The sequence below is a fragment of the Pezoporus wallicus genome, unplaced genomic scaffold (genome assembly GCF_028554395.1).
Source record: "Pezoporus wallicus isolate ANWC-B61680 ecotype Strahan unplaced genomic scaffold, APGP_CSIRO_Pwel_v1 contig_5542, whole genome shotgun sequence".
NCBI lineage: Eukaryota > Metazoa > Chordata > Aves > Psittaciformes > Psittacidae > Pezoporus > Pezoporus wallicus.
The window spans coordinates 1993349-2020730 of record NW_026640165.1 but is presented as its reverse complement, the minus strand read 5'-3'; the positions used below and the strand labels follow the sequence as shown (position 1 = coordinate 2020730).

Genomic DNA, 27382 nt, shown 5'->3' with positions numbered 1-27382 from the left:
CTTCAGCTTCTTTGCATTCTTGTTGTTGCAGGTACAGCTAAACATTACAGTAAGTGCTGAGGGTGAGAGTTGTGTTTCACCGATTTGTGTCTATATAACTTTTTTAGCAACTGCAACAAATTGTCAGGGGATGGTGGCGGTGTTTAAAGTTATTTGTTTTTTTCAGTTTCACTATCCAAATTGCTTGAGATAGAAAGTATCAAAGCATCAGCAGATGTAACTGCTGTCAGTCTTTGTGTCAGGGTTAAATACTTTATATTTCTACTGCAAGGTCAAACGACAAGCATCTGTAGAGGCTAACTTCAAATGCAAGTATTTGGAATCTGAACACTGTTAAGTTTGGCTTTCAAGCAGCATTCTTTTCTTGCCCATCTTTTAGTACTGTTGCTAAGTTTTGTTACTGCTAGAAGAACTGGCAAGAATTCTGGCAGACTGGGCAGGTTTCTGCAATAGGCTGATCTCTAAATTTAAAAAGGCTTGTCTGTAGGAGATCAGATATATTGCACAATGTTTTGCAATTTTGTTTTATACAAGTTGTCTACAGAAGCACTCTGAATAATACAAGGTTCACTTTGTTCTCCCACAGAGTATGTGAGGTACATGAAACCTGGGTGATTTATAGCCTATGCAACATCTGTTGACTGTAAAGATGATAAAATCAAGTAAATCTGCAGCTAATTGCAGGAAGTTATTGATAGTATGCCAAGAAAGAGGTGGGAGGAATTAAATATGCATTTATTAAACACAAAAATTACATATATCCAAAAGTACCGAGGGAGTTAACAAAGCTGATGCTAAGGAAAACGCAGTTCTGCTTTTTTAGAAATGTTTTCCTGAAGGTGTAAGTATGAAAGGGGTGAATGGTGGGTGTTGAAAAGTGGCAGGAGGGACCCATAAGGAGAGAGGAATATGGAAGAAATATTTACAGCTTATATTAAAGAAAAAAGTAGTATTTCCCCTTATCCAGGGGCCAAGATAGCAACATGGGTTATTAAATCAATTTTACAGTGCTGTAGCTCTACTGATCTGCTGGCATTTACAAGCATGCATTAGAAGTGATCCATGTTCTCTCATGTACAAACTGACATTTTTGGATGCATGTTTTAGTGCAAAAATAATGATGAAACCTCAAAAAATGTAGGATATATCTCACTGGAGTGAAAAAATGAAGTGCAGCTAGAAGTAACCCACTCAGTACTTGTAGACTTGTACATTTTAAGTCTGTAACTGTCCATGTATACCTTTGTCAAGATAGGAAAGTATTCAAGAATTAGGTCATTAACCATTAGCATTGTGACTTAAAACACACAAATGAGCCAACATCTCTTGTGCCCTGCTTTGAGGGCACTGATTCAGTTAAGAGTCAGCTAATTTGATGTCTCAGCAACTGGTGGGATGTTTGAAAGAAGTTATTTTTGACTAAGTTTTTTGAAACACATCATCCATTTTCCTTCACTTTCTTTTATCATTGCCTATGCCTATTGCAACATGGGATGGTACTGATGGAAACTGAGTCACAGTACCTTTACATAATGCTCTATATTAAGGACTTCTACCTAGCTATTGAATGATAACATATCAATAATATTTAAAAGCTGCCAACATGTAAATTTGTTATCTTTTCCATCCCTCTACTCATAACTATTTTGCTTGCTTTCATGGCTTTAGTTACCGAAGCAAATAAGAGAAAGACAAAATCATATACCTTCATTTAGATGAGTCCTTGTCTTTATTTGGGAAAGAGATGGTTTTCTTCAGCCACTCCAGTAATACAGTTAGAAGGGCATAATTTCTTTACATGGGTGTATGATACAATTGCAATATATTTTCAATGTAATTATCTCTTGCAGATACGAGAATACATTTCTTTTCATCCTGCTTCATTTTATATACTGATGTGGTGCACCATTTCAAGGACTGCTTATTGTTCACCTCTTTGGATTTTATGATTTTTTTCACTGACAATAAAAATCCTGTTTAATGTCTGCTTTAAATTTATTAAAAACAAGTTTTATTCACCCATTTGTTTTCCAGTCTTGGATGTCCTCCTGAAATTTGAGCAGAAATGCTGTTGGCATTGGTAATGAGCAAGCAGTGCAAAGGTATGGGCTTAGGTGGGGAGGAAATTGTCAAGGCGGAAAGCAGATGATGGCACTAAATTAGTCTCATGGAGTAGTAAGACCAAACTGTACAAACTGATTTGTATTGGTATTCTTTCACAAGCTACATTCCTTCATAGTTTTCTGCATCTTATGTTTGACCATACTGCGATTCTCATCATTTTCAACCTGTAAGTTCATTTATTTAGTAGTCCCCCACTTGGGCTGCATATCTCTCCTGTTCTACATTATACCTTTCTGTCCCCCTTTCTGTTTCCATCTTTTTCACATATGCTGTACACTTTGCTTTGCATCTGTGATGTTATGAAGTCTGTTCAAAACAGAAATAGGACAACTAGCTCTTTACTGGCTACATTCTTTATTTTTACCTCAACAAAAAGTTCAAGAGGAGTATTGACTTGCAGAGGTATCATTGCTTTGTTGCCACAATAATTTTGATTTTGAAAGTCCACATATATCCGAAGAGCAGTTCCTTCCTTATCTGTGCAGCTTCTAAATTAAACTTCAGTGAATTTATTATGGAGAAGTGGGATTCTTTTTCTGTTTATTTTTACTGAAGAACAATCTTAATTATCAGACTGAAATGTGGACTTTGTAAATGATAAAGATACTGGTTTTGGTTTTGTGATGTGTCAGGGACTTGTAATGTATAGGTATTGGTGTAAGGAGTTTTCTTTTGAATAGATATAGAATATTTAGGGTGGATTTGGTTTCAGCTCCATCCAAATGCTGCTGATGAATGGCATGAATGTTACAGTTCTTTGGGAGTATCTTATCACAGAGAATTTAGACAAAATGCAGTTTTAGTTACTAAAAATGTTTTGGGAGCTCTTGAGGAAGTTTCTCAAATTAGCTTGTTTTGAGGGAAGGCTTAAGAAGCTCAGGGTGATCTTTTAGAGTTCTAGATCTTAATGTTTCATGCTTTACCAATTTGAATTTTATTGAAACATAAACCGTGCATTCCTGTGAGTTAATACCCTCCATGGGTAAGGTGTACAGCACCCAAATACAGTGCACTCCCCAGATATCTAATTAGAATTTCCTATGATGTAGCTTCCATCTCTTGCTTCTTGTCCTGTCTTTGTGCACCTCTGAGAGAAGTCTGGCTCTGTCTTCTGCTGACCACCTGTTAAGCAGCAGATGACAGTAGTTACATCTTTTCTTAAACATTTTTTTTCTGTGTCAACAAACACAGTTCTCAGCCTCTCCTCATGTTCAGTCTTGGTGGTTCCCTGTTGGACTCACTCCAGTTTGTCAGTCATTCTGGGAGACAGTGAGTACAGTGGCCCTAAAAGTGCCAAATAATAATAATAATAATCACTTCCTTCAATCTACTGGCTACACGCTAGCTACACCCAGTCAGCTGCCTCTGCCACAAGGACATACTGCTGATTTATGTTGCTTTACACCACTGTGTCCTTTTCTACAAAGCTTCTTTCCAGCCAGTGAGCACCTGACCTGTTAGGATGCATAGGGTCATGGCACCCAAGGTTGAACAGGGCTGAATTTGCTTTTGTTGAACTTCATGATGTTTCCATCTGTCTGTCAGAGTTGTGGAGGTTCTTCAGGATGGCAGCTCTGCCTTCCAGGGTACTGAACACATCCTCAAATTGCTGTCACCCATGAACTCGCAGAGGGTTAATTTCGTGCCATCACCCAGGTTCCTAATGCTGATATTAAACAGTACCAGCCTCAAGGCTGACCAGCACAAGCTAGATGTGGAGTCACTGCCCACTGCCCTTTGAACCTGGCAGTCCAGGGAGTAGAGGAGATGGTGGGCAAAATAGAAAGTGGTAGGTTTGGCAGGTTGTGGTTATGCAAGGTTGTGAGTGTTCAGGGGTGAGGGGAGGGTTGAGTCGGGGGATCTAATGGTGCGTTGGTGGGGGAACCTTAAAGGGATTCAGCAGCTCTTGCTTTAGGCCTAAGTGAATGTGGGAGTAGTGTGGTATAACTTGTGATTAGACCTAAGTAATGTTTGTCTTGGTGTGTTAAGCTATTTTCTGAATCATGGCATTTTCACAGTAATGTCTCCAAAATATGGTGCTCATTGTTAAGTCAGTGATGATGACAAAAATAGATACCAAACTCATTTCCATCAATTCTAGATCCCGCCTGACATCTGATTTCCAGCTCAGGGAGCAGCAGGAATTAACTCTTCCATCAAGACAATTTAAATGCAGCTTTAATATAACGTTAAAAATAACTAGTTGGTCTTCCTCAGTGCTCCTCCAGTATTGCTGTCAACTTTGGGTGTGTTTTTTTAGTTTTATGCATGCAGTCTGGAAAGAAACGGCAAGTCTCCTCTCTAAATAGGATTGGTCATAGATTATATTAAAGCCCTACTAAATATTTTTACACAAACCGTGTTCTTTACAAAAATCAGCAAAAATCATTTGGAGGAAACAAAGATGATCCCAAGTGCAGGACAATAACTCATTCCTTCTTATTCCAACCTGCTTCTACACCTAAAAGCTTTCCCTTTGTTTGAACATGCTAGAAGAAATTCAATTATTTCATACCTATGTGATCTACCGAATTCCTAATTTTCTTCTGAAGCAAAGCTTTAATCAGGTAAGTTAATGCTTCATCATTGGAAGTGTTCAAGGTCAGGTTGGACAGGGCTTTGATCAGCATGGTATCGGGACAGTTGTCCTTGTCCGTGGTAGGGGTGTTGGACTAGATGATCTTTAAATGCCCCTTTGACCCAAACCATTCTGTAATGATACAATATAGATGACAGGTCTGTTTTGCAGTACGACATAATTGTCTGTGTTTAAATGAGTGATTCAGGTTTTCCTTTCTTTGAATCATGTGCTTTGCACTGGTTTGGTTTTGGTACTGTTGACCTAATTTCTCTAAAATGAAACCAGTCTTGGCATGTGATTGTTGATGAAAAACTGAGAAGTGTTTTGCTTTGTTTTATTTTTAATGTTTCCCTTCACTAGGGACAGCTGTCAGAAACTATACAGGGTTATCTAATACATTCTATTTCCTTTCCTGGACTTAAACAGCAAGGGTGTGTTAACGTGCTGTCTGAGAAAGCAAACAGAAATACAGCACCACTGGCCCCACTCGTTTCCGTCTCCAGCAGGACAGTTTTGCCTCAGTTGATATTACCTTCAGCTAAAAAATGAAGCCTTATGTATTATGCATATGAATAGTTAATTTTTAAGATGGTAGAAATTGGTTAAATAAAGATCAGTTTTCACAGGAACTTAATTTCATTTTAGCGACAGAGAGAGATTTTAGTCTTGTTTCACTAAGGAAAGGAAACATTTGCAGGAATCCTGTCCTGTAGGAAAAGGAAGCAGAGAGCAGGAGTTTTGTAAGTAACTGGCATTTTAGAAATAAATTTTTCCTCCTCTTTAGTAGTGAATTCATAACACCTGCAGAAAAAAATGAAAATTAATAATTTAAATATTAATAGATTTGTAAATACATAGATTACTAGTTTTGTTTATATATAAAATATATAGCATATTGCATACAGTACATAATATAGAGCAGTGACATTCTTAGTTTGAATACTTTGCAAGGCAACTTAATCTGTGTGGTTTTCATAGGAATAAACATCTTTTTGTGAGGAGCTCATGTTGGATAACCTGGCTGTAAGGTATTGTTTCATAGTAACTGTAGAGGAATCCATTTCACTTGATTTAAAACCCTAATATAAGCCTTGCTTGAGCAAGTATTTTGGTGCCTGATACAGAGTGTGAGGCAGTCATTTCAGCCTGTGTGTGGAGAATTAGTCCAATTAGAACACGGGGAAAGGTTCTTTTTGGAGGCACCATCTTCCAGCTTGAAGACATACAAATGTGCCCGCTCTTGCCATTCCCCACCTGCTCTATGCATCAGTTGCATGGAAGATACAAGTGCCTCCAAGAAATAGACTATTCTTTAAGTTAGGGTGTTGCCTATTCCACTTAGAGAATAAAGATGTAATATAAAACATTAGGTTGCTTTCACCAAAGAGTGAGCGTTGGGTCTTTGCTGAGATGTTGGGATCTCAGGCTCTGTTCTAAGACTGTTTTTAGTTTTGTATTACCTGCATTGATAAAACTAAACAGTTCAGGCCCAGCAGCATCCTGGGTTGTTGGTTCAGGTACAAGTGAGGCAAACAGAATCTCATCCTTGCTTTTCAGTAGCTAGGGCTATAACTGCCATTTCCATTAGGACCATGGAAGTTTCCATGCTGGATTAGATTTGTGGCCCATTTGAATTAGTAAATTACTTTGAATTACTTTATAAGCATATGGGAAAAATTCAGATGAGTCCTCAGCAGTTCTAACAAATCAATACACTGTTTTTTTTGTGCTTGTATCTAGGCACTTCTGTAGGACCAAAGACTGAATGTTTAATAACCCTTTTAAAAACTGAAGCTGATTAGCATTACTGAGAATTCTCCCTCATTAAAGATTTTGTATGATTTTACAATATCTGTCCAGTCCCTTCTAATTTTGTGTGGCAGAAATAAGTATTGCAAATAGCAGTTTAGATTCAGTTTCATGAGCATCTTCTACCAAACCACACAAGCTTCCACCAAGTAGGGGAAGTTGTATCCTGCCTGTGAGTTTCTGTTCTCTCCATATGCTCTTATGTGTCTGCATCCTGCACCAGTTGAGAGAATTCCTTTAGATGAAAGCTAACTCAAAAAACTCTCATAAGTGCTAAGACTTGGAGGTGGGGCTGCAGTGAAAGAGCAGGCTAGCAGGTTCAGGGCACAGAGGTGGAAATTAGAGAACGTTCTGTTCAGGGCAGCCTGCACTCAGATCAGCTCTAAGTACTAATAACATTGAAGTTTTACTCCATTTTGAAGTTCTTTATTTGTAATATGCCATTTCTAATGGACAGTTTCAACCAATTTGTTCTGATGCTTAAGTTAACCTTGAGAGACATTTTCTGTACGAATGCTGTGCTCTATGCACTGTAATGTTTGCATTGTAGCAGTCTTCAGTACTATTTAGTAATAAATCATGTTTTCATGTTTTGGTAGCCTCTCCTGTTCTGCGTACTTAAATCCTAGCAGAACTCTTGGGTCTCATTTCATACCTGTTGACTTTTTGGAATTTTAGTAGTTTCTTCCAGAATTCTAATCTTTCTTCATTATGAAAAAAGGATGGCCTTAAGGTACAGATATCAACAACATTTTCTGCAACTGAGACTGCAGAAGCAAGATAAAACAACTGATCCATGCAAAAGAAATAAGCCCCAAACAGGGAAATAAAAATCTATGATTTTATGATTGTGATTTTATTTAGAATTTCAGGAATGGCTTAATCTCCTTTATTTCCACTCCCCCATGTCTAATGAAACACCTCTGAATGTGTCATCGGAATCTTGATAGTTATGTATTGAGGTCGTGGTGCTGATCTGAGGTTTGCTCCTAGGGAATCCACTTCAGCTCTTCTAGTATCATTTTACCCCCAGTTTATTAGCATTACTGAGGTTACGTCTCAGAGCATGGAAGGATTTCTCATTTGGCTCAAGTAGCCTCTTGAGTGATGCAGTCTAATCACATTGGTTTATTACTGGCTGTCCTGGTTTCCTCTTTGTTAGTGCACCTGACTGTCCTCGGTAGACTTCTGTTGATTCTCTAGTTCTAACAAAAGCTCACAAGCAACTCAGACTAAATGAAGAGCATAATACAGGTTTTTGTGGAGCTCATAGGGGTGCTAGCTTCATAGCTATATCTTTTTTACAAAACATACTTTAATATAGTACTAAAAAGGTTTTTTTCCCCTGTCTTCATTGCGTACAGAGGTCAAAAAATGAGATTACATAATAGAAAAGAGTCCATGTTGTTGAGTCACTTAGATTAAGAAAAGCTAACCTTGTTGCTCAAAGTATTGTTTTTCTGCCTCGTGTACTGTGTGCATATCGGATTTATTGCTGTCTGTTAAACTCTGCTTACATAACTAACTGGGTTTGAAAAATGCATTTTTAAGCATCTCGGCCAGTAGATTAGAGAAACTGTTTACATTTAGTAAATCAATAACATTTTGAATTGGAATGACAGAAATATTTTTCCTTGAAGAAATACCCTTTGTTAGGCAGAGGTAGGTTATAAATGTCACTGATTCCTAGGGCTCAGTATATTCTGACTTGACATACAGTATTTTTGTTCAAGAAGAGGATTCAGCAGGCAATCTGTGTTTTAAGTCCTTAAAAAGTCATTTCCAGCTGTGCTTTCCAAGCTTAATAAGGTGGAAGCAATACTAACACTGTATGGGAGAGTTGAGGATTTGCTTTTGTTTTTATGAACCTATGTAAAGAGTTAACAGTTACCTGAGGATGGGAGGTAGTGGAGTGGCTACAGGACTGTAGCTCCCTCCTCAGATTTTCTCTCTGGTTCCACTGAGCAGAAGTGGCTGGAGCAACGAGGCTGCATGCCATGCTGGTGTGAGGGCAATGCCTGTCCAACTGCATCTGGCCCTGGCATGAGATGTCATAAGATACTTAGGTTCTAATTCATTTAAAGCACAAGTCTTCTCAAGGTTACCAAAATATTAAATATGTGCTTTTTAAATCTGATAAGGTAGAATGGCAGTTATAAATGCTGTATTCACTAAACCTCTTACAGCTAACATAGTATTAGTTTTACTCTAGGGCTTTAAGGTTAAAGCAGGAGAGCTGACAAATTTAAACTCGGCCCCAGTCTGCCGAGTCTGAGCTAACTGGAAGATAAGCCCTTGTGTGTGCTTGATTCCTAAGAAGACACAAGTACTTTACAACCCATGTCACCCTCACCTCTGATCGTGACCATAGTGTTATCGACTGACTGCATGACAAGAAACAAAGTAAGGATTGCACAAGCACCTGAAGCTTAGTAACAAGCACCTTAGTTAGTAACTAGGAGTATCTTCATTGTATTTCACATGACGTGGTTTCTTTACTAACTAAAATTGTCAGGTTGGAATGTGTGAGTTCTTCTGCGCTGTTTTAAATAAACTGGATCCCAAAGGCACTGTGGTTCTGCCTATGATCTCGGCCCCACCTTTGTCAACTGCCCTCCTGCTTGGCTTCATTGTGCTCTCTGTGATAGCAGCATCACTCTTGAGAATACTCAAGTGTAGAGTTTTCTAATATTGTCTGCTTAGACAATAAAAACAATCAAAAGGTGCACACCCTGCCTGTGCTGCAGCTTCCGCTCTTGCATAAGAATGGAAGGACAGCACTTGCAGGTGTTTCTGCTGTAAACCTGCTGTCCTTACGAAAACTGCTTTTCTTCTGTAAGCAGTAAAATATGATTGCTAGGCTTTCCTACTGGTTAGAACAGCAACTGGGAGCATCCATAGCAGGATATCTAACCACGGAACTTGCAGAAATACCCTCTGTTTTGATGTCCTGCCGAAATGCATTGTCCTCAAGCAATTGTCCTAATTTTGTTAGGATTGCAGAAAATTTGAAACAAAGCTGCAGATTTTGGCAGTTCAGCAGGAGGTGGCTGCCAGTCTAAGGCACAGATGGATGTATCTGGAGAAGCCAAAATAGCATGGTCTTTCTGTTCCTTTCTTAAAAACATCAGAAAGATTAGATTTTTAGCACTTGAAATGGCTGAATTTAGATTTTGAGATAAAATGCAGCAGGGAGAAACCGTGTCTTGTTTAGTTCTCTTCCACAGATTTTTTTGTGCATTTAGGAGATCAGAACCATATTTTAATTTTAGTTTGTTTAAGCAGCCTGGGGTTGCAGAATACGATTTTATGACATAAGTGAACTCCACAGCAGATCTTGTATTTGTGGGCTATATATGTCTTTGGTGATATTTGCACCCTTTTTAATTTCATGTTGCCAAGAAATTTCTTCAGAGTTCACTATGGCAGTAGACTTCCCATGCGCTAAGCTCTTCACACTTTTTTTCCCTGTGCAGCTGAGAGGAAGGGGTCAGAAAACTAGTCTCTGCATTCAAGACACTTGTTCATTGAAATTAGTAATTGAAGTTAGTGGAGGTTTAATATTAGTCTTAATAGGTTCTGATGCAAGGCCACCTGCAGTTATTCAGCTTAGTCACAGCAAAAAGTTGCAGCGAAGTAATGGGTAAGTGTGGTTGCTGTAGCCCCTAGCAAAAGCAGCTTTGTAAGCATACCTGGATACAGGGCTTCGTTAACAGCCTGTGCAGCATGAGGTGTGCTGTCGTGCTGCTCGGCTGTCCTTTGACTTCTCTGATCCATTTTTAAACAAATGCATACAGACAAAAGCATTTTCAGGCCTATTCTTAGTAGGCTAAAGCCTATTTTGACAGACTGTACTGTTGAGAGAGTTGATTTCCTTTATGACTTACTAAGCTTTGTGCAGTATTTCTCTAAACTTTTTGTTTCTGTTTCTGCATCTTCATTCTTTTTGGTGTTTTTCATCTGCAGGTATGGGGATGTTCTTCTCTGCCTAGCTGTGAAGTGACTCACTTGGAATTTTGTGTTCAGTTGTGAACATGTGGTTGCTAAATTTAATCTGATGCTTAGATTAGTTTATTGTGAATAAACAAAAATAATTGGCTACTAAGGTGAAAACTTATGTGGCGAAGAATTAAAAGGTCAGTCAGCTTAGTTGGAATTTAGGTCTGTGTCTTAATAAACTTACTGGGAGGACGTAGAAGGAAGATAACATTATTAAGAAGTCATAGTGGGTTGGTTGTAAATGGAAATAGTGCGATGTTGTTTTATGAAGAAGTATCTGACGCTGGGTGAAATGCCTTGGCCATTGTTTTGTTGGGTTTATTGGTTCTTTCAAAGGAAGCAGTGGATGACCTGCTTGATTGAGCAAAATGCTGAGACCTGTGTAAAGGAGAATAGTCCTGCATATCTTGGAGATAAGCAGTGGCATAGTTTTCTAGGCTGCTTTTACATTTCTCTGCAGATCTAATCTAAGGTACCCAGACATGTTCATTTTATAAATTTAATCATCCAGTTCACACCTGATTTATATTGTAATTTTGAGTGGAGAGGTGCATCTGTTTTTGGAGGAGCCTGAAGCAGTAGGTGTTCTCAGGTTGTGCTTTCCATATTCCAGAAACACGGATTTCAGAGCAGTGGCCGTAGTTGGCTTGATTTGCAAAAGTGTGCAATAGTTATGGGTATAATTGCATAATGTTTGAATGATTTGAGTTCTAGCCCAATATAAGCTTTAGATCTTCATTAGCCTGAAGGAAACTGAATATACATTTGTTGCATCCCAAGTGAGTGTCACAAAGAAATTAAAGACATCTGGAAAGAGGCATCCATTCTCCAGTCCTTCTATCAAGAACAGGTCACCAGTTAGGTTAGGGCAGAAGTGCAAGATCAAGCAAAGAGCCAAGAGGAGGGAACATAGAGGTCAGGGACCTCAGGGAGCATGAAAATCTTTTTTTTTGAAACCCTTAGTTGTGTTTCATAACTAAAATTGTCCCACGTGAAAAGCCTAAATAGTCCAAAGAGCTGGCATTACAGTGTCACTCCTTTTAAAAGAAAGTTAATTTTTCTGGGAGAAGGGATGTCACAGATTGAAGCCTCCTTTGATAAAGGGAGATGAAGTGTTGGTTTTCTACATGTTGAAGTGTTCTCATTAATAAGTAGTTATTAGTGAAAGGTGAAGTGATTTGGCCAGATCTGCATAGCCAGTGACAAAAGTTGAGTTTAAGCAGATTTTCTTGTTGCAGTCACCAGTCCTGTCCACTAGTCTGTAGCTGTCCTACTGACTCTGGTTTCAACAATGATAATAAATATTGTGATGTGTCTGTGATTTTTTTTTTTTTAAGTTTTCTTTTCTTGCCTTTTTTCCATGTTTGATACCAGATGTTTAGAAGTGCAATTTAAATAGATGAAGTGTAGTTTAAATCTATTCCTGTGTAATACATCTGGAATTTCAGATCTTGGAGCAAATTATGCTTATTCAAATATTTGGTTAGAGAAGTTTAATTACCTGGTTAATCCTCTGGGACAAGGAGATGACTTCTTGCGTCTTCCTGCCCTCTGACTGGTGTTCCTAGAGCTCATGCTTTGTACTTCTTCAGCAATGTCTGGGTCTAAGAGAAGTGCGGTGGAGTAAATTCATTGTACCAAAAATCCAGGTTTTCTTGAGTAATAATGTTCTGATTTTCATTTTTTCTGGTATAATGCATTACTTTGATGTACTCTGTTGTCAACTGTTGTATGTAAAAATATCCCTTGGAACTAAGTGTGAATTCTAAGTGTTTGAGTATGTTTAAGATGTTCCATTATCCTACATCATCCTTATCGGTGTTTTGTTGCTTTTATAGATTACCTTTCTCAAGGGATAGATCTCTCTGGAATAGAAGTAATTGAAAATGACTTGCTTTTTATTGCAAGAGCTCGGATTGAGGTGGAAAACCAGGCTAAAAGGTTGCTTGAGCAAGGTGTGGAGACTCAGGTAAAATACCCTTTCTTCTTTACTTCCTTTCAATAGTGAAGTGCAAAAATATCTTTGACCTTGTTTTCCTTTGTTTTGTACAGCATTGTTTAATGGAGATTAAACATGAAAGAAGTCTTACGTGAGAAATTCTCACACATGAGACTACCCAAAGAAATTGTCAAAACCATCCTTCTACAATATTTGCAAGAATAAAAATTGTATTTTGGTTTTGGATCCTGCAAAATTTGCAGGATCTGACCCTGAAATTTGAGAGAAAGTAGGTGGTGATCTAAAGTCTTCAGCACTAAATTCTGTGATAAAAGCTTGATGAATGATAGGACACTGCATTATGCCCAGTATATTACATTGCCAGTATTGCCACACTTTATAGATACATCTGAAAAAAATGCAGTTTCTTTGAACTGCATTTAGTTGCAGTTTCAGGTTGTGCAGTAGTATGTTGAAGCATTTTATAAGATTTCCTTTTAGAACTTTGAAGGGTAGTTTAAACTTTGATGTAAATATTCACTGTAGGGAATATGAAAATGAATATGCATAATTACATCCATCCATATTAAATGTAATTATCTACATTTTTAATAATCTGGCTATGTCTGTTATTTAACTATTTGTAGTATCATTAGTGCTGTCTTCTTGCCTTTTAAAAAATTCATGTTCTTTTGCCTATACTTTTTTGCATTCTTTAAAAAAATGTATTTTAAATCCCTGTTACTACAGTGAGAGCAAAAATCTAGTACAAGTTCCTATCAAATTTTGGTTTTAAAGTAAAGAACAAAGAGGACTAGAGCAAGAGATTTTTATGCTGTTTGTTACCAGTGGTTAAGCTTACCTGTAAGTCAATACAGCAATTATTTGTACTGTTGATAGTTGACATGGAAATAGAACATAGGCAGAATGGAAAACTTCTTCATTAAATTAACTTGGTTAGATAATTGGGGATTAAAATTATCTGTGTCTCAAACTTTTGTTTAGAAATTTCAAGTAATTTTCTGCAATAAGAAGTCATGTGGTAAATACCTTTTGATTATTTACTGATAGCAAAATGGTAGGAAAAAATAGCATCCCGTTTTTTACTTAATTACTGTTCAAATGTTGAAAGTCCTGGCTATTTGAGTATGTTATCAAGCTTGTTACAAGCTATGAAGCATATGCACTGTTAAATAAAGACTGAACAAAGATAGGGCCTAAGAAAAAGCAAATGTACATTTATTTTAAATGTGGCAGAAGTCTTCATCTGTGTGTACTTCTAGTTTTTCATGTCGGATTTGACCTTCTCAGATAATTTTCTCTTCATATTAAGTACTAAAATGGATCTGACAAAGAAACCCTGGGGAAATCAGTCCCACTCAACTTGAAAAATAGACAGATTTATTAGGTGTTTCAGGCTGTATCCAGGTAATCAAGAGATTATTAAAGTATATGCCTGTTGTGCTTTAGCCAGGGGCCTGTTTCCAGCAAATGGAAGATTGTTTGGAAGAACATTATCAGAAGTGGGGATGTTTTCATGAAGGGGTGTTGGGATATGCTTCACAGGTTTGTTGTTGGATATGGTTCGTGGATTTAATGTTGGAAAAATAGTGTGCTTCAGAAAATATGCAGGTATTGCCCAAGAAATCTAGAATTTGAAATATGACTTTGAGATAGTGTGTCTTTGATTCTTAATATTGTAGCTCTGTGTTTTACATTTCCATTTACATGTACATTTATTTACATTTATACCTTCCAAACTCTGAGATTGCTCATAAGAGGACATGGGATTCCTCTGTGTTTTGTACCACAGAATTGCTCATATGGGCTGTTTTCCTGCTGGCTAATTTCCTCATATGGGCTGTTTTCTGGTAGCTAATTATGTACCTTTGTGATCAGTGTACCTGTATTTATACACGTAGTTCTTCAGTTCCTTAGTATTTATATTTGCAATTGCAGTTTTAGTTTTCACCTTAGTTTTGATCTGCTGTGTAAATAATACATGAGATCAGTTGTGTGCATAACAGTATTTCATCTAGCACTTTTCAGCAATGCCTTAAGAATATTAGTCTTATGTCCCCATTTGAGAGTATTTCAGTGTCCACCTCGAAGAGAAGCAGGAAATGGAAATATATAAAAACCCTAAAACTATAAAGTATCTCCTTTTAAGCAGAAGTCATTAGAAGTTGGTGAATGCTGCCTTTAGAATTCAGCTAGAAGTTACTCTGAAAAAAAGAACAGAGCTAAGAATTTTAAACTGCCCCTTTCAACATTTTGATATATCACCTTTGTTTATATAAGAAACTGTTTTTGTTGTTTTGATTACTTATTTAATGATGTGCAAGTCTTTCTAGTAAGCCGTGCCTGGGTTCTCTCAAATAATGGCCAGTAGCACATGAAAGCAGATACTTAGAATCATAAAATTATATAATAGTTAGGGTTGGAAAGAACCTTAAGGACTATGGGCAGGGACACCTCACACTAAACCATGTCACCCAAAGTTCTCCAACCCGGTCTTGAACACCGCCAGGGATGGAGCATTCACAGCTTCCTTGAGCAACCCATTCCAGTGCCTCACCACCCTTACAGTGAAGAACTTCTTCCTCATATCCAATCTAAACTTCCCCTGTTTAAGTTTGAACCCATTACGCCCCATCCTATCACTACAATCCTTAATGAATAGTCCATCCCCAGCATCCTTATAGGCCCCCTCCAGATACTGGAAGGCTGCTATGAGGTCTCCTTGCAGCCTTCTCTTCTCCAGGCTGAGCAACCCCAACTTTCTCAGCCTTTCTTCATATGAGAGGTGCTCCAGTCCCCTGATCATCCTCGTGGCCCTCCTCTGGACTTGTTGCAACAGTTCCATGTCCATTTTATGTTGAGGACACCAGAACTGCACGCAATACTCCAGGTGAGGTCTCACGAGAGTAGAGTAGAGGGGCAGGATCACCTCCTTTGACCTGCTGGTCACGCTCCTTTTGATGCAGCCCAGGATACAGTTGGCTTTCTGGGCTGCGAGCACACACTGAAGCCGGCTCATGTTCATTTTCTCATCAACCAGCACCCCCAAGTCCTTCTCCGCAGGGCTTCTCTGAATCTCTTCTCTGCCCAACCTGTGGCTGTGCCTGGGATTGCTCCGACCCAGGTGTAGGACCTTGCACTTGGCATGGTTAAACTTCATGAGGTTGGCATCAGCCCACCTCACAAGCGTGTCAAGGTCCCTCTGGATGGCATTCGTTCCCTCCAGCGTTATCAACCGAACCACACAGCTTGGTGTCATCGGCAAACTTGCTGAGGGTGCACTCAATCCCACTGTCCATGTCAGCAACAAAGATGTTGAGCAAGACCGGTCCCAACACCGATCCCTGAGGGACACCACTCGTTACTGGTCTCTAGCCGGACATTGAGCCATTGACCACAACTCTTTGCGTGCGGCCATCCAGCCAGTTCTTTATCCACCGAGTGGTCCACCCATCAAATTGATGTCTCTCCAATTTAGAGACAAGGATGTCGTGTGGGGCAGTGTTGAACGCTTTGCACAAGTCCAGGTAGATGACATCAACTGCTCTACCCCTGTCCCTCAGTTCTGTAGCCCCATCATAGAAGGCCGCCAAATTGGTCAGGCAGGATTTCCCCTTAGTGAAGCCATGCTGGCTGTCATCAAGCACCTTGTTGATTTTCATGTACCTTAGCATGCCTTCCAGGAGAATGTGCTCCAAGATTTTGCCAGGCACAGAGGTGAGACTGACTGGTCTGTAGTTCCCCGGGTCATCCATTTTCCCCTTCTTGAAAATGGGGGTTATATTTCCCTTTTTCCAGTCATTGGGAACTTCACCTGACTGGGCCCCTTGCTGCACTTCCTTCTGGTTGGGATGCAACACTCCTGAGCTTGTAGCAGGTGATCCTTGAATATCAACTAAGAGACTTGAGCCCCCCTGTGCTCTAGGGCTGTATGCCATTTAACCTTACTAAGCAGGTTCCTGAAGAGGTCAAAGTCTGCTCTCATGCAGTCCAGGGCAGTGAGCTTGCTGCCTGTTCTGAGGATCTCAAACTCGACCGTCACTGCAACCAAGGCTGCCCTGGAGCGTCACATTTCCAATGAGCCGTTCCCTGTTGGTGAGCACAAGGTCAAGTACGGCACCTCTCCTGGTCGGCTCCTCTGTCACTTGCAGAAGGAAGTTGTCTTCCACACAATCGACGAACCTCCTGGGTTGCTTGTGCCCTGCCCATTGTGCACCTTCCCTTCACCAGACCAGTGCAGGCACTCTCTACACATTCTCTCTCTTTGCTCTTGTAGACAAAAGTAATACAACTAATAGCAAACCTGATCAAGCAGAGGTACCACTGGCTGCTGGGATGTTCTTTATTGTCATGTATGGTTTTTTAGGCACTCCTGGTGTACGTAGCACAAACTGATGCTCTTTCTTGAGCCACAAAACATTGTCAGGAAAATTGATTGATTCTGTGTAGTCCTGAAATCCTTGCTAGCTTTTCTTCAGTCTGTAAGTGGGTTAATGGCAGGTAGTATAGAAAGCAAGAGAGGCTGCTTTAACAGAGATGCATCGAGAACTTTAATAAAGCCACCATTCTAAGATGAGAGACAGCAATGTTTTCTGCTTTAAAAAGAAAAAAAGAGCTATGTCTTCATTGTGCAACTGCCTGAAGCATCCCCAGCATTTCTTTTGCTCATAGGATGAACCCTAGCCTGAGAACTCTAGATTTTCTCTTGACTCCACCTCTTTATTCAACAGCAGTATATCTGCAGTATAAAGCAGATCTAAATAATAAGAAATTACTTGGAACAAGAAAAAAGTTTTAAGATTACCATAGGTCAATTCCAGATAGAACAGTTTTGAGAGAGACTGTTGTGGATGCTGTACAAAAAAAAAAACCTCTGCAACTTAGCTCACACGTCAAGCCCTTTCTGCTATGCATTGTCATGCTTAGTATGGAACTTTGGGATACCCAAACTTAGTTTCATCAGGTAGTGGTAAGGTTGGTAGCGTTGGGAGCCAGGTTTTGTGTGTGCATAAAAAAGGTGCATATCCATCTCCTCCATCTTTACTCCTCTGAAGAGGTAGCCCTGTTCTGTGCTGGGTTCACTGCTTTAGCAACAGTTACAGGTCTCCTCTGCATAAGAAGAATGGATTTTTGCATGTATGTACTTATATGTGTGAAATGGGTTAGGAACCTGTGCTCTTAGTTTTGACTTTACTGTAACAGACTTCAGTAATTAGTTAGGATATAGGTGGTGAGGGCAATGGTATCATTAAAGATTGATTAAATTATAAAATATAAAATATCCATTTAGGTCAAACAAGGCATGGTGTCAAGATGACAATATACCTCAGATTTCCTTGGTTTTGCACATTAAACACAGTTTAACCACAGATAGTAAAAGGTTTTCTTTGTCTCCTGGGGTGATCTATAGATGTCTCACTACTTTTTTTAAGGAAGGTTTTTGAGTAAATTATGTAATGTTCGTTGCCCTGTTTACCTTATTTAAGATGTGGGCAAATTACTTTTCCTGCATAACATGGATCTGGAGAGAGTTAAATTCACTGGTAAGTCACTGAAATTGTTCTGCTGATCATGTAGTAAAATTTCCTGATCGTGTTAGAGAAAGCAAAAACAGGTGTAAGTGTAATAACTACCCTTTGTTCAAAAGAACGTTAAATTGTGTCTGCAGGTTTTTTTAATACAGAGCTCTTTTTTTATTTATTTACTAATTATAGCCTCATAGAATAAAGAAGAGGAAAAAAAACCCAACCAACTGACAAAAATAAATCCTAAACTGTGTAAACAGTACAGTCTCAACAAAAAATGTCTCAATTTATTTCAGTGTAACATCTTTATACTGTTGACCCTTTGAGCATATTTAAGGGCATTTTGAATTTTCATATTACAACTCACAGAGTTGAATTTGTTTTGTGAATTGTTCTGGTTTGCATTCTTTTTCATAGTGAACTTTTCCTCTAAGTTGTCATCTCTGGAACAAGTACAGTTTTTTCATATTAAAAAATTACTAACTACATGTATGTGCATAATTGTTCTTGACTAACACTTCTTAGTGCCTGAGAAAAGTGATGGGAGGATGAAGTATCTGCATAATTAACTAGTTGTCTGGAGGTGATTACCCAGGAGTTGCCTTATTTATCTCAGTTCAGGGTTCTTTAAGCTGGGTGCTTGTGTAGTATATCTTTCAATGTTATGGCAAAATTGGCAGAATTAATCTGAAATCTTTCATAGAATAGCATTTAATATCATGTTAAGGATCCCTAACAATAGGTCTTTGTTATCCCCAAGGGATTGAAGGGAAAATATGCACATAATTGACGATTTTTCCAATTATCAAGACATTGCATGATTCATTTCATTTTAGGACCCTCTGAGCTGAGTGCTTATGTAGTAAAACTAGCAGTGTTACAGCAAGTTTGGTGAAATTAATCTTAAATCCTTGACAGGGAAATGTTTAATCTAATGTTAAGGATCTTAATAGTATCCTGTGGCAGCATTTTCTGGTTGTGCAAATGCACTTGGAGGTGTTTGAGATATCCACATATTAGAAATGGCTTGCATTGGGCTCTGTTTTTCACTTTTTTAAATGAAACTTGCAAAAAACGTGATAGTGTTCCATTCTTGAGTTACTTCTAATTATTACTGACAGAGGCATGGGTGGCTCTTGCCTTGCAGCACTACTGTCTGGGCAAGGTACTCTAATCTTGAGTTTCTCATTTTCTGTCTTTCATACTTCAGGAAGAATATATCTTTCACTGAAACATATTTTTTTCTAGATGAGTTTATGGTGTTTTAACACTTTGATTTAAACCACAGTATGCCTGCTAGTTTTGTGTCATCTTCAGGTTTGAATGTTTTATAGTAAAAACATTCTATGAACACAACTATATGGTTGTGTTCTATGAATGTGTTTTCTAAAGTTGTTGGCTCCATGGAGAAGTGCTTGACTGCAGAAGGAAGTCTAATGTCATAGGAGAATGTCAATTTGTGTGCCTCGCAGTTGTGTAGTGGGCCTCTTACTGTTTCTATTTAGTTCATCTAGCTTGGGCCTCTTACTGTTTCTATTTAGTTCATCTAGCTTGGGCTGTGTTATGTTGCCCACACTGATGTACTGTGCTAGTCAAAAGAATTTAACTTCTGGATGTTTAGGCCTGCATTTTGCTGCTTCTACATATTATTGTATTTTGTTATGCCCTTTAAATAATATGAGCTCTTATGAACTTCAGGATGTCCATGGAGTCGATTGCCGTTATGTACATGGGCATAACTCAGTATGTATGCATAATTACAAAATTATCATTGTAATAGCAAATAAAGTAGGAAAACATGAGAAAAGAACCCCTCCAGTTTGGCACACAACCAGTCAGCTTTTTATCCACATACTGTTTGTTACTCTCATAAAAAGTCTGGAAAACCTAGACTTGAAATGCTACCCAGAGTATACAGTTACTTTTTTTTTAACTTAAAGAGTAGTCATTGCTTTTTTCTTTTTCTTCTTTTTCTTTTTTTTTTTTTTTTTTGTTCTGACACTTATTTCTAGTTTGAAAGCTAGAATTTGGAATTTTAACCTCATCACTGTCAAAAATTTAACCAGTATAGTACACTTTAGACAGCAAATGCTATGTTTCCTTATTATTCCACAATCTTGATTCCCAGGAGGAGATCATGATGGAAACTAGACTGAGACAGCTATTTCATAATGAAGTGATTGTCTACAATATAATATAGAAATGGAAGGCATTTTTGATTATTCAGTTTGAAGTCAATTACTTGAATCTAGCGTAAGAAGACTGAAGGATTATCCTCAAAAAAGGAAAATTTGAACCTGCTTGCTACTTTTGGCATAGGGTGAGGGTGGTAGCTATAGTTAACTCTAAATCATCTAGTTTTGCTTAGTGAAGACAAAGGATGAGATCCAAAGCTTTTCATTTAAATTCACAGTAGCCACCCATTTTACTGCTTTTTGTAATTCTAATGTAGATAGAGAAGACCTGTTTCAAATGTTATAGCTGTCATATTTGCGTTTGTTGCAAAAGATTTGAGTCTGTTTAATTAAAATCCTACTAGCTTATACTGCGTCCTTTTTTCTTTTACAATAGCTCTGTATGCAGATAGAGAATTTTTGATGTGTATATGTCTTTATAAGTTTTACTCTACCCTAACCTTTAAGTTTCTTTGTGACAGAAACATACTCATGTTGCATTATTCAGTTTTATTTTTCATCTTCAATATTATGGTTATGGTTTTCGTGATCTCGTTAACTTGCTAAATCAGATTCCTTCATCTGGCCATCTGGTGCATAGCATTACTGAAGGAGTTTTGATAAATCTAAATTACTTCTTCCTTGAACTATTCTATTAAGATGTGGTATAGCAAAGTACTGTTCACCTAACAACCAAAAAATATCTTCCAAGTGCATGTTACTTATATCGTACATCTGAACGGTAAATTTCACAGGGATTAACCAAACCTTATGAAGTTTTCCCTTTACTATCCTGGCCTAAAAAAGAGGTCTTTTTATCTTAAAGTATCATCTAACAGAACTGAAGTGTTAACCATGCTTAAGTAATTCAGAATCTCCAAGCTAAACACTTAAGCATGAGTTTATACCTCTGAACTGTGGATTAAAATAAACCACAGATTTCTCTGCAACATAATCGTCTGATACTGATATAACCTAGAATATCCTTTCAGTTTCCATAGGAACAGATGATAGAATGTTTTGAATCTTGGAATAGCTAAAAACAAATGTCTGGCCTCAATATAGTTCACTTTTATTTTGCAGCTTTCAACCTCTCCATATAAGTGCTACAAGTGTGCATAAAAAAAGAAAGGTGGAATATTGGCATAACACATATTAAAATGTTTTTAGTAGCAGTAGTAACAACAATAATAAAAATAAAAGTATTTTGACATGTTTCTGTGCATAATTCTTCAGGTGTTAGCTCTGTGTTTTATTATAGAGGTGCAAAAAGTATTTCCAGATCTGTAGGAAAAGAGAAATCATTACTTATTTCTGTGTTAATGCCTCTTTAAACATTTTACAACAACATAAAAAATCTGTATTGTTAGCCATCTCTAAATTTCATCTCCAGCTATTGCTTCATCTGACTGTGTTGCACAGTGTAGGTATATTTTCTCGTTGGAACCATTTGTACAACACAAGAAAACTTTATGTAGCCAGAAAGAAAAGACAACAAAACTTTAGTGGAATATGAAGTGTGTTATACGGGTGACTATGGCCAAAGGTGCTAATCTAGGAACAGGCAAAGAAACTTCCTTGCTGTAGCAGTACTTGTTGTATTAGATGTTTGACATCTCTTTCCTAACAGGTCGTGTTGCTGATAAGATAAGCTTTGAGTGTAAAAACGTTAAGATTTAAAATATACCTCTGTTTGAGATGAATGGATATGTAACTACAATAGTCATATAGTGGGAAAACATGGAGACCTTGTTAAAAAAACAGTAAGAATCTAAGTGCCTGTAACCTGAAGCATAATGAATACAGATAGAAATGATAGTGTGTGACTGACTGTTCAGTACTCGGGCTCTTTTTATCTGTTATAACTCCAGCATTTAAGATACTTGATCTTTAAAACATTTTGTCTGTGGAAATCAGGATGGTGCTGAAAGCACAAAAGAAAAAAGGCAAAAACTAAAATGGAGCAAAACAAGGAAGAAGTAGCAAATTAACTTGCGATAGTGTCACTTTACAGTGAAACATGGTGTTAGTCTGTGGAGGTGCACTGTGCTAATGTAGTTCAAATAGTAACTTTTTCAAATATCTATATTCCAAGATTATTTTCAGCTACCATTAATATAGAAGACTCATGAGAGCTGTATTTATTGGAACATATGGGCAAGTTTAATAGCAACATTTTGAAAATAGGAGTTTCAAATAAAAGTAGTATCTAGGGCTTTCCTGCTCAGTATTAGAATATAATTTACTGTTGTAAAGGTGCAGAGGGTGCTGTGTCACATGTTAATTTCTGAATAGTGATTGTCTTTTATTAATGGTTCTGGTTTGCACTTTTGCAGCATCTTTTAGGAAATTCCTCACAAGCTGTGTAGTAGGTGGTTTAGGCAGGTATTGGCAAACTTCACTCCACAGGTGGGTGAATACAGGGAAGTTTTGAATGACAAGAAGTAAGCAGGAAGGTTCTTAACAAAATATTTGAATTTGAAAGTTTCTATGCTTTAAAATTAGGCAACACTGACCCCTTTTAACTGGCCCCATTTCATAAAATGCTTTTTCCTCTGCCATATGAAAATAACATTTTTTTAAATGCAGTGTCCTCACCTGCATTTGGCTTCGTATCCACTTCTGACAAACTTCTGCAATAATCAGGGTCAGATTTGGAGTACGGCTCCAGAAAAGATTTGGTCCTTACAAAGTTGAAGGTTTATTATGAACCAGATACAGAAATTATGAAGTGTCTGTTATTAAAACAAACAAAATGAATAAAATTATTTCCTCTTTGTGAGGAAGCAGTATTGGGAGATATTTTGTCACAATATATGAGGGACTATGATTCAGGTTATGGTTTCAATGTAACCTGCAAATCTAATTAGGCTCAGGTTAGAGAACATTTTTTTCCTGTCCTTTGGATTTATTTTTTTTCTCCTCAAATCACATGAAAGGAGAGAACTGAGAAATGAGACATTCACTGTTTCCCACATTTGAATTTTCTGACTACCTCCACTGGGGTGATGGCGATGACCGCAACTTCTATTGCAGTACCTAGGCATGTATGTGTTCAGGATTAGAGCATAGTGCCAGTCCTATCTTTCTCCATCCTTCAGCAGGATACTGTTATACTTCCATTTCCATAGGCCTCAGAATGCCTTTAGAAGCATCCAGATCAAGAAGTCCCCTCACACTGTCCATCTTGCTGTCATACCTCTATTGATTTCCAAACTGTGACCCCAGCTGAACCCACCACCTGCCTTCTGAGAGCCCTGTATTTGTGTCTGGAATGCTCCTGTGGGTCACCCATGGCTCAGGTGAGCACAGCAGTACCAGGAACTGCCACCTCCTTTGCTGTTAGTGTCCTCTGCACCCTGCTGAAGGAGGTGTTGGCTCAGGGCTTTGGGTGGCTGGGCCAAGAGGGTGATGTTTCCTGTTGATCATCTCTTAGGGTTCTTGGCTGTTAATTGCATGTCTGCTGGACATGTGTTCCACACAGTAGTTTTTGCCAGGCTGCAAAGTAGATAGCCCCAGTGAGATGTTGTAAGTAGCAAATGAAGCGTGAAACAGTCTTCCCTTTTCCCTTGCTTTGGTGGCAGGTAGTATACTGTGGTGCAAGGAATTTGTAATTAGTTGATGTGCGGCATAGGCTAAAAAGCACTGACTTGAAGCAAATATTGAAAATAGCAGAAAGCAGAAGAAAATGTTTTGAAGAAAAACCTCTTTGGATAGACACATGCATATTTAATTGGTTTTCAATAATTCATGTAGTATTAATGTGATGTGTACAGTAATAAAAGTGTTTAGTAATGGTTTTGGCTGAAATTCTAATACCTAATGGGAAATTGTTGGCTATTTTAATATCTTAAAATTCCTTGGCAAGAGGTAGAATTAACTTAAGTAAACAATAACATCACTACAGATATGTGCTGTACGTACTTAGAACTGAAAATAGTTTAAAGTCATTAAGCTTTAACTACCTGAAATCTGCGTCTGATTTTCCATAAATATTTTTGCTCCATGACCTCTTTCTTTGCCTTTCCCAGAGAATCCATCACTACCTAAACTGTCATTTTCTCTTGTACTGTTTTTCTTCTGACAAGGTGCTGCTTTATGTTTGCTAGTCTGAATTTTAAAGGAAACAAATAGCATAAAATGCAGCCAAAGACAACACAAAAGGGAGACATTGACTTTGCTGCTCAATTTTCTAGATTTCATAACAGTTTATACATTTCTGGTATTTTATTAAACTGATTAAATTAAATTTGTATCTTACCTTTCTTGAAACTTGAACCAGTTTTACAATGTGATAGAAGTTCTCACGTTTTCATTAAATGGACTTCATGTAATTTTGGCAGCAACCCTTTTACGAGCTCTTTAACAAAGAGTGGTATTTCTTTATGTACAATGCAGTGAAGATTGTTTGTGCAATTACTTGAATAATCTGTAATTTAAATACTGAGGCAGGTCCAGCATTTCTGTTGAGTAAACACGTTGGAACTGCAGAAGAAAGGAAAGTGTAGTAATTTTTGAAGACATCTCATGGCAGAGATCCAAATGTGCAGATTTTTGCAGGTCCACCCGATTAATTTTCAGAGATGTAGTTTTTCCTGTAATATGGTGTACTTTCCAGGGTGAAAGACTTAGTAACACAGCAGGGAGTGGTGAATTCCTTGGTGAATGCTGTTGGGAAAGCAAGACTACTTGGGAAGTACCCGCGCACACGTTTTAGAGCATCTCTACAGTGTAATACAGATATAGCACCAAAGACGGCCATGACTGTGTTTTGTTTAATCTAGCCAGAATTACTTTATGCCAAAATACACGACTTGTACTCTGGTTGCTGAACCATGCTGGATCGTGTACTACTGTTGCTGCCCCTGTTAGTCTTCAGGAATGTAAGCATGGAAGCGTGTGCCCACGCTGAAAGCTAGATGGGCAGTGCTTGTATTTTTATTCTGCTCTTTTTGATTGTACAGCATGCAGTCAAAATGTGCAACAATGGCTGTTGGGTACTGGTTTGTATTCCTTCTCCAGAGCTCAGATGGTGCTTATTTTTGTGCAACTCTTCCCTTTCAGGAGTGGGGAAGAAGGGAAGCTGGGAGCTGAACTGCTCTCAGTCTTTCTTCCTCCCTTCTCCAGCACTGTATGTGAGCAAAGCTAAAATGTATATGCATTTGGGCAGGAATGTGTGCTGGAGTAGGAGGTACCAGCAAGGAGGGTGGGAGTGCACCATATGTTCTCCTGCACTGCAGGTTTTACTTTCCCTGGAGACTTACTCTGAAATCCTTTTGATTTCTGATCCCAAAAAAATGTAGTTGTCTTGCAGTACTTGGTCAGTATTGTAGAAGAATTGGCTGTCACTGATTAGTGTTGCTATCCTTGCAGTTACGGGGATGTAAGCATCAACTTTCTTGAAGAAAGCTTAAGTCGCCTGGTTCTTTGTTATTGATGTTAGATGAAGGATTTTCCTGAATTCCGATCTAGTTTAGTATTTATTTATTATTATTCTTGTCTTTTTGGGTACTGCATACTGAAAACAATATTCCTGAAACACATACATATCTCCCAGTAAAAATGTTTGGTATGACATTAATGTTACTCAGGTGCTCTCTGCTGCAGATTTTTTTTTTTATACCTAAGGGGATGTTAATGTATGAGGCCTTCTTCATTCTTTCTTTCTTCTTGGCTCTTGTTTTATCCTCTTTTAAAATGCCAATTAGAAATCTGGGTTTCAAAGTCCTCTGCAAATAAAGCAACCTTTCCACATACTGAAGACTTTTTCATTTGCTATGTTGCTATAAGCCATTCCTCTATACATCTGGAAAATTCACTCCCCTTTATTTAGCATCAGCACTTGCACCACACCTTAACCTACCTCATGATCAAGGATATTTTTATCCTTAATACCGAATAGTATGCTTCTTGGAGAACCTCCCACAGTGTTCTCATATAGGGTGCAGTGGGAAAGCATCACTGTGTCAAGTTTATGTTGCTTCAGTGCAGGGTATAAAGAAATAAATAAATGAGCTCATAATAAAATAAATGAGTTCATAGATGTCTACAGGGAGCTTGCGCTTATGTACTCTGACCTGTGTAGGGCTGGACACATACTTGAATTCATTAGATGGTGAACGCTGCTGTCCTGGGTTCAGCAGTAGCAGTCATTTTTCTCCTCCTTGGTAGCTGGTGCAGTGCAGTGTTTTGACTTTCGGCTCGGGAACAGAGCTGATAGAGATGTTTTGGTTTGGCCAAGGACTTTGTGAGCCTCATGCTCTGCCAGGGAGGAGGGGAAGCTGGGAGGAAGCAGAGACAGGACACCTGACCCAAACTGACCAAAGAGGTATTCCATACCACAGCACGTCATGCCCAGGAGGTAACTGGGAGTTAGCCGGAAGGGCTGGGAGACTGCAGGGTTGGAGGAGGTATCGGTCGGAGCTTGGTCGGTGCTTGGGGCGCGAGTTATCGGTCAGCGGGTGGTGAGGTGTTGTATTCTCTTCCCTTGTTATTTCCTTTATCATTATTATCATTGGTGGTAGCAGTAGTGATTTGTGTTATACCTTAGTTACTAAACTGTTCTTATCTCAACCCGTGGGAGTTGCATTCTTTTGATTCTCCTCTCCGTCCCTCCGAGAGCAGGGGGAGGGCAAGAAAGGGAGGGAAGTGAGCGAACGAGTTACCTGACTGGGTTTAAACCACGACAGCTGCAAAGAAGAATAACTATTGTGAGCTGCAATTACATTCTAAAGCAACGAATTTTATAACTAGTTAACTTTTATTGCGCTGACCAGTCTTGAATTTTCAAAGAAACTATAGCCATGTAAATAAAGTAATCTTCGCTCTCTGGTGGTTGACATAGCATATCTGCTGCGAAAATAAAGTGGATTGAAATAATGCTCTGGCCTGTGAACGTCTGAAAGTTGATCTTATGCATATTATTTAAAATGCAGATCAGGTCTACATTTATACTTTATGTTCTCTACTCAGTTTGGAAATCTTGCAATTTTATAGAACATCTTTGGGATTTTCTTTTCAGAGAAGGTAACTTTTAGCATAGCTTTTACTTCTGTTCACAGGGCTTTTTTTTCCCCTAGTTCTGAAACAAGTGATAAGAACTTTTAAGCAACTATAGGTAGTTGGTTTTAACTAGAAATTAGACCTTAGGTTAGTTCTTGAGTCTAAAACTGAAGTCAAGGCACAATCTGTGAGGTACTTCCAGTGTAGG

General features: G+C 38.4%; 1 protein-coding gene across 2 annotated transcripts in view; it reads left to right on the top strand.

Annotated features, from left to right (window-relative positions):
- The window catches only part of COG5 (component of oligomeric golgi complex 5), a 192727-nt gene that overhangs the window by 67297 nt on the left and 98048 nt on the right, over positions 1–27382 (top strand). For both annotated transcript variants that reach the window (XM_057417852.1, XM_057417851.1), the window contains exon 7: positions 12352–12482. In XM_057417852.1, coding sequence (XP_057273835.1) covers positions 12352–12482 — 131 coding nt within the window. The remainder of the gene's footprint in view (positions 1–12351; positions 12483–27382) is intronic.